This window comes from Platalea leucorodia (assembly GCF_965183815.1).
Source record: "Platalea leucorodia genome assembly, chromosome: 17".
NCBI classification, from domain to species: Eukaryota; Metazoa; Chordata; class Aves; order Pelecaniformes; family Threskiornithidae; genus Platalea; species Platalea leucorodia.
The window spans coordinates 7,611,947-7,626,628 of NC_138839.1; the positions used below are offsets into that span (position 1 = coordinate 7,611,947).

General features: G+C 55.5%; 2 protein-coding genes across 2 annotated transcripts in view; both read left to right on the forward strand.

The window, feature by feature from the left end:
* Positions 1–1,349, forward strand: part of UBR4 (ubiquitin protein ligase E3 component n-recognin 4) — a 78,216-nt gene extending 76,867 nt beyond the window's left edge. The window contains exons 105-106 of the mRNA XM_082328906.1: positions 47–209; positions 937–1,349. Of these exons, the coding sequence (XP_082185032.1) occupies positions 47–209; positions 937–1,001 (228 nt within the window). The 3' untranslated portion in view covers positions 1,002–1,349. The remainder of the gene's footprint in view (positions 1–46; positions 210–936) is intronic.
* Positions 1,350–13,235: 11,886 nt separating this feature from the next.
* Positions 13,236–14,682, forward strand: part of IFFO2 (intermediate filament family orphan 2) — a gene marked incomplete at its 5' end in the record, with an annotated part of 37,687 nt that continues 36,240 nt past the window's right edge. Inside the window, one exon of the mRNA XM_082328763.1 lies at positions 13,236–13,864. Within this exon, the coding sequence (XP_082184889.1) occupies positions 13,236–13,864 (629 nt within the window). The remainder of the gene's footprint in view (positions 13,865–14,682) is intronic.

The following is a 14,682-nucleotide window of genomic DNA, read 5'->3' on the forward strand; positions in this document are numbered from 1 at the left end:
ATAGTTATTTTTTTGACTGATTTGGTCCCATTTTCCCCTCTCGTAGAAGGTGCCTACCAGTAACACAGAGGGAGGCTGGTCCTACTCTCTTGCTGAATTCATACGACACAATGACATGCCAATACACGAAGCTGCAGACAAGGCCCTGAAAACCTTCCAGGAGGAGTTCATGCCAGTTGAAACATTTTCCGAGTTTTTGGATGTGGCTGGTAAGCGTGCGCTTTCCCTTTTATAGGCTGTCTTATGCAACTCGTGACTGCCGCTTGCTTGAGACGGCAGCATTCCTGACACCGCTGCAGCAGCTTGTTTGTACGAGGCAGCGAGAGGAGGAGACCTCGGCACTCCAGCTATTGCCTCAGCTATTTCAAAAACAGTTGGGAGACACGCTTGAGCATCCCCAGACAGGAAAATTTCTCTCACCTGATCACGCGGGTCCTCCCCTGCTCTGTTAAACATACATACTGACATCACGGCTTAAGGGCGGTTTTGGGTATATGTGGTTTGAAGGCTGATAACCAGATGGGGCGGCAGTTCAGTGCAGCGAGAGTTCCTGCCGTAGGGATTTTGGTATCCCCAGGAGTCAGGAGGTGCTGAAAATTAACGTGCAGAGAGGCTACTCTTACTTCTGTTAGGAGTTAGTAGTGTCGCAGGCCAGGCTCTCACCATCCAACGTATAGAGCTGCCAGGCAGGCAGCTAGCAGGGTCCCTATAGTAGCTCTGCTGCACAAGAGCAAGTGCCATATGGATTTAACGTACACACTTTGGTCCCTTCTGCCCATGCATCCGACAAGGGTTTATCTTTGTCTTGTCCATACTTAAAATAACATTGCAGCTGTCATTATTAACTTACACACGCCCTAGCACAAATCCCTAATGTGGGCAGGAGAAACCGCTTTGTGGATCTAATTATTCTGTATTGTCTTCTTTTGTTTAAAGGACTCTTATCAGAAATCAATGATCCCGACAGCTTCCTCAAGGATCTTTTGAACTCCATCCCCTGAGCCGCCAGCACAGAGAAGCATTGGGCAGAGACTACACTAGCTTGCCTTCCATCCCTTTGTGTTCCTCCTTGTGCAGTCTGTCACTTCCCTGAGGAGTGCTGCAGTTTTTTGTTTGTTGGGGTTTTTTTTTTATTTTATTTTATTTTATTTTATTTTCTACAATTTCTCTTCTTGGAGTGATTTGGAATTTAGATTTGTTTTATCTTGTATTTCAGTGATTCTATCTGTAAAGCCTTGTGTATTCAAGCTGGTTGAAAGAACTTGTACAGAGAGGAATCCAAACCAGTAAATCTTAATGCTTTAGTGTGCACCTCTTTGAAGTTAAATAAATCGAACAAATGGGTAAGATGGGTTTGACTAGTACTTTAACCATGCAGCAGCCTAAATGCCAAGTTCTTTCTCATCTTTTCTTTCAGAGCTCCTTCTCTCAGGGCTCAGAGCTGCTGCTCTTTCCGGCCCGTAGTCCGGAAAAGGAGACACGGGAAGCAAAAAGGCTCGTAGTGCGCAAGGAAGCAGACTGACGCTCTCTTTACTGATTGTACACGCAGAGCAGGTTTCCCCTTGTGGGACGTGAGCCTTAGAGACTCGTGGACTGCAGGGAGAGCGTTTCCTTCCACCCCTTCTTCACCTGGCTGAGGGCAGCTGTCCCAGCCGCAGTCACCTCCCCTGGCGCTTCGTGTCACCCCTCTCCGAGGCATGCTGCGTATCACGGTGTCTTTCCTGACTTTGCTCTCACCAAGGCTGTATTCAAAGCAAGCGCGCATGTTGTCGCCTCCGGTCGTGTAGTACGGATGGCGACGTTACCTCTCAGAGGGATGCTACTCGCATCAAATCTATTTTCTCTCTCTGGTAAGATTTTCAGCTTCAGCAAAATGCATGGACAATAGACGCTGCACACTTCTTGAGCCGGCCACTTGCCCTTCCAGTAGCTTGCATTTTGGTGTGCATGTCCTGACCTGAAGCCAAGTACCTGCTTGGAATACAGCCTTGCCTTTTCTCACCCAGTTGTGCATGCTGGTAACTTACCTTTACCACCAGTTCTGCTGTCCTGTAACTCAGCTGACACGTGGTGAAGCTGGAATCTAATAAAGCTTTCCCTGTCTTCCTCGTCTCTGTTTGAACTTGAATTTCCGCAATCCTAACACAGTCCCATCCTATAAATAATAATTATTTTAGAGGCTGAATACCTCGGCAGCTTATTTGATGCCTTTTGTTAGCGTTGAGCGCGCATTATGATTTGGCAATTAGCAAACGGGTGAAGGCGCAGCGTTTTTCTTCTCGCCTCTGCGGGTGCTTATGTCACCGCTGGCAGTCGGGTTCGGTTCTGGGGAGGAGCGCTGAACAGCAAGCCGCCTCAGGAGGCTCGGGTTGGTGTCTCGCAAGGGACTGGAGGACGTCGGTGGGCTGCGTTGTCGGTTGGGTTAGGTCTGTCTCGCCTTAGGAAGGTACAGGAGGGGGGCTAACGTGTGGAGTTTGTTCTTCAGTACAGCGATAGTACGCTTCAGCTGCCTTTCAACCACATCAAAGAGAAAAACACACCTGGTTTTAAAAGCACTGTAAAGCCAAACCTAACAGTCTTCTCTCCAAATAAGTAGCTGTAATATACCTATGGGTGGATGCACAAGCATTGCTTACCAATACCGGTGTACGGTAGCTTGGGCAATACTAAAAACCCTTTCTGGGTAAATGATTTTTCAAATCGTTATGATTCCTGAAAGCAGCAGCGAACAGGTAACAAGAAATCCGGTTTTTAGGGCTGTGGTTCTACTGCTTCTCGCCATACGGAGAGTTCAGGTGCAAGACTGAAACCCCAACGCTTTCGGACTCGGTCATTTGCGTCAGATTGACTGGTGACGCTCCAGACAAGACCTATTGGTGCGACTCAGACAGCGGGGAGGAACGCTAGGCTGCCTCGCCACCTACTCACTGCCTTTGCACAGAAAAATACCTTTTCCCCTGCAGCCCCAGCCTCGGTGTGCCGGGCAGTGCCTCGGCGTTTGCTTCACAGCTGTTGCCCCACCGGCGCCAGGAGGATGTCGCCCATTCCTTGCGCAGTACCTTTCTCCAGCTTGCCTAACAAGGTAACTTCAGCGTAGACCCAGTTTTTGCTGATGCAAATCCTGGTGTAGCTCCGTTTTATGCCGGCACGGGTCTTCTGCAAAAACAGCCTCTGCTATTGCAGGAACTGGTGAAGTTTATACCAGAAAAATAATTCTTTTTCTACACGTGCAGTTGCATCAGCAGATCCTTAAACGTACCAGGAGCAGAACACGATCGCCATTTGTTCACCGATGTTATTACAACCGTGAGGAAACAGGATCTTAAAAGGAGGTGATAAGCTGTGTCCTTACCGGTGTAAGCACAGTTGCAGTAAACTACTCGGAGCTACGCCAGAGGGTTTTGCAAAGGCCCAGAGATGTATTTTGGAAAATAAAGGCGGTGTAGCGAGTGCCTCCCTGCCCGGAGCACGAGGGCTGTGATTTACGGGGAAGCCAGATTTGCAAAGAAGGTGGAACCGGCATGAGAGTGCTTCGGCGGGGCAGAATCGCTTGGGAGGGACTGGGGGCTCACAATAACAACCCCAGCAGGGCCGAGAGGGACAGGAACACAAGAAAAGTGTTTTGGAAAGTCTCAGCTGACGCAGGCCACACACGGAGGCTCCAGCATTTCGCAGTACTGCACAGAGGCCAAGCAAAATCCCCCGCGGGCTGGGGCTGGGGAAGTCAGCAAAGGCTTCTGGGGGAAGCGTGTTACTTAAATTAGAAGTAAGAGGAGCAAGAATGAGAGAAAATGCCTCAAAACGGGGAAAACGACTCAAACTGATGAACCAAACCACTAGCTGGACAATAAAGAGTTAACCCCCTCTCCAAAAAAAGTAGTTTATTTGTAAAAGACTTTTTTGGGGGGGGAAAAATCCTTTGCGATGCACGAGAGCCAGTGCGACCTCCGCGATTGCTTTGAACCCGACTTCGTGGGCAAGAGCTTCCCTGAGATGATCCGACGTCCTTGCGATGGCTGTTCACGCTGGGTCAAACTCCGGTGGCTGTTCGTTAATTAATCTCGGGAATGGCAACTCCCAAGGAGAACAAAGCGCCTGGCCCTGCCCCGGGCGCCGGCTTCGGCGGGGCCGCGCCGGGCTCTCGTACCTGCTGCAGGTGCAAGGGCCCCCGGGAGCCCGAGCTCACGTGCCGCCGCCGCCACGGGTCGCTTCTGCGACCCCGCAAACCCATCGGGCAGGGGCACCCGAACGAAACCGCCCGGCACCCGGGGCTGCTTCCCTAAAGATGGGAAGCCCTTGGCCTTCCCCCTTGTACTTCGTGATGGTTTCCTTTGTCCTCCTGCCTCCTCCCTTCGTGATTCCCTTTCTCAAGCCAGGCGAACGCCCTTCTGGGAGCTTTCTGGGTGCTCCTTCCGACAGCTGTCCCGCCGGGACGGGAGGCCTTCCTCCCGCTCCTCGCTGCCCTGCTACCGGCGCTTCCGACCAGCTCTCCATCCAAGTTTCTCTCCTGTGTTTTGTCTCTTACTGTAATTGCCTAGAAGTATTTTCAAACAAGCAGCAGATTAGAGCTGCTGAGCATAAACACGCTGTGAGCTGCGATGTTTCGATGCCATAAAAGATTCCTTGGACTTTTTCCGATGCAGGAGAAGTGATTTATCTCCCCGGACACGTGTCCGCGCAGCTAGTTTTCCAGGCAGGGGAAGGACAGAAAGACCGCGGTGGAGCCTCAACGATTACCTGGGTACACCTCGGCCTTGCAGTTTCCAATGCAGAAATTTGGAGCGAGAGCCTCTTTTCCCTCTGTCCAAAGGTTTTGGGGAGCCTTACTACGTGTGAGCACAGCCGGTACCTCGGTATTAAACAGCAAAAAACCCTTTCATACAAAACCACTGCCGGTTTCTGCCAAGACGATGCTGAGACGTCGCTGAAGGAGCCTACAGCAAAGAAGCGAGACACCAGACGGGCACCGCTGACCGCTGAACCACATGAAAACAGCTCCTCCGGCGGGGCTTGTGCTTACCCGGGCAGAAAAGTTTGCGTCCTGTATTTGCTGAAACGGGGTTCGATGTTTCTATTCTACCAAAATGCCTCCCGAGGTGCCCGAACCGCTGGCTCTGGGAAGCACGGAGGCTTTTCTCTGTGCCGGGCGGCTAATCCGTGGGGAAAGACCCCCAGTTTGCTCCATTTGAAGGGCACCACGTGGGGCAGGACCGTCCCTGCTGCTGCAGCATCCTTAGCTGAATTATCAGTGCCCCCTCGTTAGCTCCTGCCTCTGCAAACCTCATCTTCTCCCATCTTGCTCTCGGCAGCGCCGGCCGCTGCATGGACACCGCACCAGCACCGTCCCTCGCCTGCACGAACCTGTATCGAGTCCCACGTGTTTATTTTGGCCGTTGAGCACCTTTTCCTCCGGGAAGATCCCACCAGGCTCCGCCAGCCCGGCCCTCGCTGTCTCCGTTGCAGCCATAACCGCTCTCGCCACGCCGTCAGCGCAGCCCTCGCAGCGCCCGCTACGCTTTGCCGTCTGCCTGCCGCAATAAAGCAAATCTTCCGCAAAATTCCTCCCCTGCCTCAGCCTGGCCTTTTGGGCCAGCCCTGCTCTCGGTTCAGGGCTTATTCCTTACCGATTTACGCCCCATCGAGCTCAAGGACGAGATCGGACGTCCTCCTAGCAGGTAGGTGACATAAATGAATACAAAAAGCACCAAGTCCAGCTTCTCAAATCGCCTTTACATTCACAAATGAAAACCAGGCAAGTTTTTCGCTGCTCCGGAGAGCGGCCACCCTCCAGCCCGAGGAGCAGCTTTCCCAGCGCATCTCAGGAGACCTCCCACGGCCCCCGCGAGCTTAGTTAGAAGCCATCCCATTTCTGCTCCCTGCCTCCAGATAAGAAAATCAAGATTGGCCTTGACTTGTTTGCTGCGCGTCGCTGGGGCGCAGCCCGGCCACGTTATCACCCCAAGCAGGGATGATTCACAACCCGCACGTACAGGATCGAGGGCACGGGGGGAGACAAGCCGCGCAGCTTGCGAGGACTGCTGGAAAAGATGCTTGGGCGAATCGAGTACAAAATCACTTTCGGGATGTCCCCCGCGGTACGCGAAGTTGCTGGGAGAAGCCAGCCGGAACCTCCGGGCATGGTTACTCGCTTGCTGGTTTCCAAGAGTGGCAAAAAAATAACGGTTAAACCTCCGTTTGTGGATTTTTTTTGGCAGGATTGGTTCCGCTGGTTTGTATCAACTGCTCAGCTCGGGGAGGAACCGCCAGCTCCGTCCCTTTTATCAAAACCCTGGCGATTGGCAGAGATCCCTCTCCCCCTCCCGAAGGGGAACATGCTGGTAGGAAGAGATGGGTTTTAGTTAAAATTAAAAATAAAATGGTGCAAATGCCACATCGAGGGGAAGCCCTTGAGCTGCGATTTAATGCCGAGGCCCGAGGCAGCTCAGGGGCCCCGGGGCATCGCCCCCCCAAGGGCAGCATCCCCGGAGACCCGGGTGGGGAACGCGGCTTTCAGCGTAAAGAGGTCCGGCCGCTGCCTCTTGAAAGATTTCATTTATTTTCGTAGGGCTTATTAAGCTTTTGTTAGAGCAGGATAACCCCGCGCTCAGTGCTATTCCCTGCATCCCGGCTCTCTCGCTGCAGTCCCAGAGTTGCACTGGGAGTCATAACCTCTCTCCAAACCTCTCCTCAATGATTTTTCCCTTCGTCCCACCGTTGCCACGGACCCCGGAGGGATCAGACGCGTTCCCCGTTGCCTAATCCGCGCGGCCGGCTGCCGCAGAGCTCTGCCACCCCTTCCTGCGTCACCCCGGGAGCATCAGGCACCTGGCGATGGATTTCCCGCTCCAAAAAAGCAGGGGCTTCCTTCTGGAACCGTGCCACCGCCCCGACGCTCCTCCGCCTGGCTCAGCCTGCTCCCTTCCCTTGTCAAATATAAACCGCTTTTCAGTGAATCGTTACCGAGCCTGAGCCGCGGGCGAACTCCAGCCAAGCCTGCGCGAGCCTCCAGCAAGTCCTCGGTGACCTGCAAACGTCCGGGGGGGCCTGGAGCCGCGGGAGAAATGGTTTCAATGTAGAAAGCCCAGGTCCGCTTTCGTGGCCGCTGCGATTACCCCCGACCTGCTCCGCGGGGACGGTATACTGATGTATTTTGCATCGGTCTCGTGCCACTGGAGACGCAGGATAACACCCTCCCTGCAGCCCTTCTCTGCTGGGGAAGGTGTATGATCTAGAAAAGGGCATATATTAAGCAGAAACTGCAAAAATGAAGCTCTTTGTGGTTTAAGTTCGGCTTTGGTATATGAAGAGAGGCTGGGCTTTAAAAAAAAAAAAATTAGAAATATCAAGGACATCATGTTTAGTCGTGGCTGCTCTTGCCAGCGGCCTCGGGGCCGGCATCTGTTGCGCCTTCCCCGCCGTGGGGAAGCGGTGAGGGCTGGAGGCGGCGGGAGAGGACCTAAGGAGATGCTGGAATTCGGGGAAGGAGGCGGAGGGCAGGGCAGCCAGGGATGCCCGCGGATTGACGGGCGGTGGGGCGCGAATCGGTCAGCCGTAGAGATCTTTACCATAATGATGATAACGCCGATAATTACTGTTATTAATAATAATCCTGCCTAGCTCTTCTTTCCCAAGCGTTGTGGCAACAGGACCTCTGTGACCCTCGGTGCACGCCCCGGGGTAAGTGCTGGCCTCACCCCGAGATGGGGAAACTGGGATGGGAAGGGGCTGGGGACGCTCCTGCAGAGGCTGACGTCCTCTGGGGTTGAACGCAAAGGACAGCCCTGGATAGCAACGAAAGCCAAACCCAGCGCCCTAGGACAGCACGCGTGCCCGGCTGATACAAATCTCGTTTTCAGCCCCTAATGGGTGTTCGCGATGAAGCGCTGCGTTGGAGTCTCTGGTTCTCTCCTGCGTTGGCGTTGGTGCTTGCCACATCGCCCGGGCGGCTGAGCGCCTGCGTGTCGGGACACCCCACGAGCCGTTCCGCGGGTGTTTAATCCCTGCAGCTTCTCCCAGGCCGTTTTTTTTTTTAATCTTATTTAATGAAGAGTGCGTTCTAAATCCAGCGCCGTCCTTTAATTATTCCTAGTATTTGATGACAAAAAACTAATTCCCAAATGATGAGATCAGACATTAAAGGCATGTCTCCCGAGTGCCAGGTCATTAATATTTCTCTTCCCTCGGTCCGTATTTTGCCTGCTGTAAGCAGTTTTGATATAACAAGCTCGGTGACTGCATCAGCTGGCACAGCGGAAAGGCATTTACCAGCCACAGGCCACCGGGCTGCACTACGGCCTGGGAATCACTGGGAACTGGGCGTCTAGCTGTCAAGGTGCTCCACCCGAGGACCTCTCCCTCCGAAACACCCCGGGACATTGGGAAATCCAAGAGGGGAGCCGCTCCGAACGCTTCGGCTCATTGACTCACTTTGCTGACGCCGAGTTTTCTTGCGGCCGCCACGAGCGTCCCTGCGGGCTCAGGATGGGAGGCTGGAGCGGTCCGGGGTGCGATAGCAAAGAGGGTCCCCTCTGTATGGCAGAGCCCCTGGTCCCATGGCGGCGGGGAAGGAGGAGAGGCAAGAGATGCCTGCCCAGGGAGCGGGATGCTTGGAGGAAAGCCAGCCCCGGAGCAGAGCGGGGTGCCCAAGCCAGCCACATCCAGTACCCCCATCCCCAGCTCCCAGCTGAAGCCTTCCCTCACCCTGTGTCGTGCAAAACATGCCAGGCTAAAAACCCCACAGTACGAGGAATGAAAATACTCAGCTAACGGCTTCTGGAAGAGAGATTTAGGTAGGGAGCTACAAACATATCCCAGTTCAACTCAGCCATCTGCTGTGCTCTGAGCTTTGGCTGCTGCTCATCCCATCGCTGAGCCCAGCCCGGGTTACAAAGTGTGGAGGAGCAGCGAAAAAGAAACCCTATCGTGTCTTTTCCCAAAAGACAAAAATTCATTGAAAGTTGTTCCACGTTTCAATTAATCAGGCCAGGGTCTACCTGCTACCTGCAGAATGAAAAGCTTAGCACCGACGGGATTGAAGCTGTGCACTTGGGCATGCACAAATTAACGACGCCGCATCCTGCAATTACCCTCAGCGAGCTGCCAAAGCAATCACTGTGTCCTAAAGCACACCCGCAGCGGCCTGTACGGGCTTATCGATGCATAGTTGTTGCCATACTCAATACAGATGCAAATATTTGGTTACTAAGGCAGCAATGAACATTGCCACAGTCTCCAAGGAAATACTCCGGCGTGTCTCGGCCGCTCCAGGTTAGTGGATGCTTCGCAGTCGCTCTCAGCATCTTTCTCTCTGGCGGCATCCCTGAGGTCACTCGCCTTTTCGGGTTGAACCTGCTGCAGAAGCTTTTGTTTCCAAAATATTTACGTGATCTCCGTAGAGAAGATCATGCCCAGCCCGGTGAGAGGGGATGAGGGATGTGCTGAAGGCAACCAGCCTGTGTCCATCCTTTGCATCCCCAGCTCGCTGCTGGTGGGCTGAGGACAAAGGTGAGCAGACCCCCAGCAGCCCTTTCCGCTGCTGAGCTCTGTTTTGCGGGGCCGATGCACATAAAACCCCCCAATGTGGCAAAATGAGATTTTTTACCTCCAAAAAAGCGATTGGAGCAAAGGAATAGACCTGCAATGGGAGAAGGTGCTGGATTTAAGCAGCAGCTCTTATTTCACGTGAGCTGGTAGAACTGGCAGAAAATATATGGGGGAAAAACCACTCTTTGAGGAGGAGAAACCTCCTTTAAAGGCAATAAAGAACCTGCAGGGAGGAAAAAATGCTGGTTTTATAACGACTGATGTAACGCATTCCTCCTGCATTATCAATAGCAGCCAACCTGCCAAATATTTTCTGTTTCTGCAGCGCGACGCGGTGACCGACGCAATTCCCGACACGATCCAAGGGTTTCCCTTACATGGCTTGAAACGATAACCCCGGTGGCTAACCCGGCCCTCGCCCCACCGCGCGACACCTCGGCGATGTGCAAAGAGCCGCAGCCTTCGTGTCTCCGTGCAAGGCCCGGGTGCGTTCGGTGGGGTCTGAGTCACCGGGGCAGCCGGCGCGCTCTTGCTCGTCGTCCCACGTGCCCGGCGCGGGACACGGGCAGGCAGGGGTGGTTCCTGCTGCGATTGCTCAAGAAACAGCCCCGATGCTGGCGCAACCACGGGGAAAGGGGCCGGCTGGAGTCGGAAACGCTTTGCCAGCCGAAAATGCAGCCGGGATGCGGCAGGGCTCACTGCAGCAACTCCTCAGCTGCTAATCCCATCGCCCCGCTGCTGCCCGTGCACCATCACACGGGTCTGGGTTAAAAACCAACCATTTTGGGGACAGCACTGTTAAAAATTCCACTTATTTCAGCAGCTTGGTTTGCCCAAATACCCTTATTCAGGCGGCAAACTGCAGCACAAGGGTAAGGGCCCCAGGGGAGCCATACTAATCCCAGTTTAACCACTGAACCTTGCTGGTTGTTAAATGGCAGCTTCAGAAAGAAGCTACCTCTGGTGCCGGCAGAGTCCGGGGTGAATAAATCGGCCTTTTCCATCGCTGAGGTCGGTGAAGAGCGGCCGGGGTGGTTCCCGCAGCCCAGGGGAGCAGGAAGGGGACGAGGGAGGGATGGCGCAGGTCGCCGGGGGCTTTGGAGGAGACGCTGCCTCACCGCCATGCCGGAAAGTCGGAGCCGGGGAGGGGGCGAGGAGCCGGAGCCGGGGATACGCAAAGCGTAGTGATCCGCGTCAGCCCGGGCAGCAGCCTGCATCGGCTGTAACTCGGCACGCGTTCGCTGGCGGGGCTGCTGAGCTTGGTTATGGTTATTTTGAAGAAGGAAGAGAGACCCAAGGAAACAACAACTTTCCACGAGCGTCAGATAACAAAGCTCCAATGTATAACCAAACCCAGGAAAATTAATATTAAAAAAAACCTAAGCAGATGTAGCGAGCAGTCCTGAGACAGGCACTGGGGTTTGGGAGTGAAGGATGCTAACAAAGCAAAGGTAAAAATGGGCGTAAAAATCAAATCAAGGGTCCAGGCTCCTCAGCCCCGCTCCAGCCCGCGTTCGGGTGAAGCAACTGAGAGCCAAAATAAACCCCGTGCATTATTATTGGCATCGCTGGGGTGGTCACCGTTATTTAATTGCCGGATAGTTTCTGCGTTCAGAAATAGCACTGTTTCCCATCCCTTTTCCTCCCTGTCCAAATAGGAAAGGGCTAATCAGTGCTTCATTATTTATATCTGCAATTGGCAGGCAGCTCTCCGCAGCAGGAATCGGAGGAATCCCTACAGGAATGTCGCCAGCCGCCGCAGGGTATCCCATGTGCTGGACCGCGGCGGCTCGGCACGCCGTCGGTGGCAGCGGGTCAGCTCCGCGGTTGCACGAGCCCTCGCGGAAGAGGGATTCCCATTTCTCCGAGCCTAAGCCTAATTAATTGTTGCGATTAATTCAGACTGATTCACTTCCAGGGGCTGGGATGAAACCATAGCCCGGCGGCAGAGCGGGATGCTGGTGGTGACCGTACGCATCCCGGGGATGAGCCGAAGCCCATTAGGAAAAGGATTCATTGATTTAATGACCTTTGGATCGGGCCGCGGCGAATCCGGCCTCACCGCCGCGGCGATGGGCGCTGCCTAACGAGCAATCACGATGTGCATTAATTAACTGGCCGGTTTATCGTTCCCTCTGATGTTTTCCTGCTTCCTTAAGGGAAAAAATAAAATATCCCTTCTTGTTCAAGAGGATTTTCCCAGCTGTTGCCCACGCGGTTTCTGAAATCACCCGGCTCTTTCCAGCACCGCTGCCTGCCAGCGAGGATGCCGTGTGCCTAAAACATGGAAAATCGCCCAGATCTGGGAGAAACCTGCTCTTGGGTGGCTCCTGCCCCTAATAATCACCTTATCGTTGGCCGTTTTAGTCTGTTCTTGCACTTTGCAGGCCTTGCCGGGAATCCGCAGGGGGGTACACGCCGTGGAAACCTTTCCCAGGGAGCTGCAATTTTTTTTCTGTAATTGCAGCTCTGTTTGACGCACGGAGGGACCCCAACGCCAGCCGTCACGGCCGTGCCCGAGCGACCCGGGCATTGAAGCTGTTTTCCCGTAACCTCAGCGATGAGCACCGGTTACAGCCCGCATCAGCTGAGGCTGAAGCGTGTTTGTGCTGAGGGAGAGATAATCTTTTTGGGTGTTTCTTTGAGTCATCCTTTTAATAAAGTGCCTCCACCCAGTACCTTTAATTTTTTTTTTTTTCCAGGAGGTACTGGGAAAACACGGCCTTGTAACACATTAACAGAGCCCTTTGAGGAGCCCTCGGTTACGGCCCTGAGCGCGGCCCGCGGGCGCCGGTGGATTTTCTGCACATGGATGCTGCTGCCCGCGTCGTTTCGTATAAATATCGCCCGTCTGTTTTCATATAAATATTACCTGGCAAAGCACCGTATTTTTTAGTTCAAAAACTACTTGAGCGCATGGCGTTACTACAGCTTTACACCAGCGTTACCGGGAGTTTCCCGGGGGCTCCGCTTGCTCGCGAAGCATCGCTCCGACCCCGGGCAGCGCAACGGCGTAATCGCATAATTCAATTAAACGCTATCCTTTGATTGCCGAGCGGCTCAGAGGGCCAGGAACAGCAGCTGGGAAACGCTTATTTAATAAGTTAATTATTCGACTATCGATGTTATTTAGCACCGAGGCGGTTCGGATGACAAAATTCACCCCCTATAATTGGATCTTCTCGAGCAGGTGACTCGCTGGGGGGACGGGAGCAGGGGCGCGGAGGCGGGGTGGGGCAGAGCCACCCTTCCGCCGTGATTCGGCCTTACCCCGCCACCGGCCGCCCCGGCCGCTACCGGTCCCCGTTACCCCCAAAAACCGCCGCCCCCCCCCCCCCCCCACGGCGGGGCCTCGCCGGGGGCGGGGCTTGAGGGAAGGGGCGGAGGCGGGGGCGTGGCTACGGGGAGGGGCGTGGCCTGGCGGAGGGGGCGTGGCCTGGCGGAGCCGGTCCCTCAGTGCCCGGGCAGCGGCGGCGGCAGCCGCAGGAGCGGGAGGCGGCGGCGGTCGCGGTCGTCGCGGTCCCGGTCCCCGCTTCTCTCCTCAGCGCCCGGCCCGGCGGCCGTTGGCGGCCCGCGCGCTCCCCACCGGTCACTCCGCCTCAGCCGCGGCGACCGTTAAACGGCCGCTTCCGGCCGCGGACCCCCCCTTCCTCCCCTCACCTCCCCTCAGGGGCCGGGGCGGCCGCCGGGCGATGAACTCGCTGCTCTTCGGGGAGATGGCCCGCGCCTTCTCCCCCGGCGCCGCGGCCGCCGCCTGCCCGCTGGGGCCCGGCGCTGGCGGCGGCCCCGGCAGCCCCGCGGCGGCGGCGGCGGCGGCGGGGGGCCCGCCGGTAACGGCGGCGCTTCGTAACGACCTGGGCTCCAACATCCACCTGCTGAAGGGGCTGAACGTGCGGTTCCGCTGCTTCCTGGCCAAGGTCCACGAACTGGAGCGGCGCAACCGGCTGCTGGAGAAGCAGCTGGCGGCCCAGCAAAGCGAGCGCGACCGCCGCCTGCGCTACAAGACCTTCTCCCGCGACCAGGCCGTGCAGACCGACTCCGGTGCCTCCCCGCTGCTGCCGCCGCCGGGCCCCGGCCACGGGCTGGCCGCCGCTCCCCTCGCCTCGCCGCCCCACTACAGCCGGTTGCCCGGTACCATCTGGAGCTACACCCAGGTGCGGCGTACCGGAGGCGGTGGGTTGGAAACGGTGCAAGGGCCCGGCGTCTCCTGGATCCATCCGGATGGAGTCGGGGTACAGATCGACACCATCACCCCCGAGATCCGCGCCCTCTACAACGTGCTGGCCAAAGTCAAGCGGGAGCGGGATGAGTACAAGAGAAAGTGAGCGGCTGGGGGGGTGTGAGCCTGCGGGAGAGGCGGGGGGGTGCGGGCCGCCGGCTCCTGCAGTGCGGGGAAACGGGCCGGCCCCTCCTTGGGGCGGAGGCGGCGTTTGGGGAGACCCCTGGGGACGTGGGGACAGGCCTCCCCCCCCCCCCCCCCAGGGCTGCCTCCCTGCGGGGGATGCTCCCGGCGGCTTGGGGAGGCTCTTCCTCGGGGTGGGGGGGTTTGCATCGCAGCTTGGCGTCCAGAAAACTGTAGGGTCCTTCCCTGGGAGGCTGAAGAGCCTTGATCCTAAAAAGCAGCATTATCAGCTTGACTTAAAAAAAACGATTTAAAAAAAAAATCCTTTTTGGAGAAGGGAAATAATCTGTTATTAATATTGCATCGCATAGTTATTCCTAAATTTAGCTTGCCTTCATTTTCTGGACTAATCACTCCAGTAGTCGATTTCGTGTGTCAGCTCTCCGAAATTAGCTCAGTGCTGCAATATTTGGGTTGCAAATACTGCAGGGGAAGGTTCGCACTCCAAGATGTTCCTCTGAATTACTCAAAACAAAAGCCCTGAGGACAGCCTTTGTAAACCCTGGTAATCTGGGGGTTTCTCGTAGCCTGTTGGGAAGCCCTGGGTTATTAACTGGTGGTGTTCTCCCCCCGGTGATGGATAGCGTTCCCTTCGGTTTGCTGTATTTGCCTGCTCAACCTAGCTGTGGCAGAGATGGAGGCCAGAGAAAAAAAAAAAAAAGGTAGTTGGGATTCTGCAGGGAGATTCCTGCATTGTCTGACGAGCTGCCTGTCCTTTGGGGCTGGCATGGGCACTC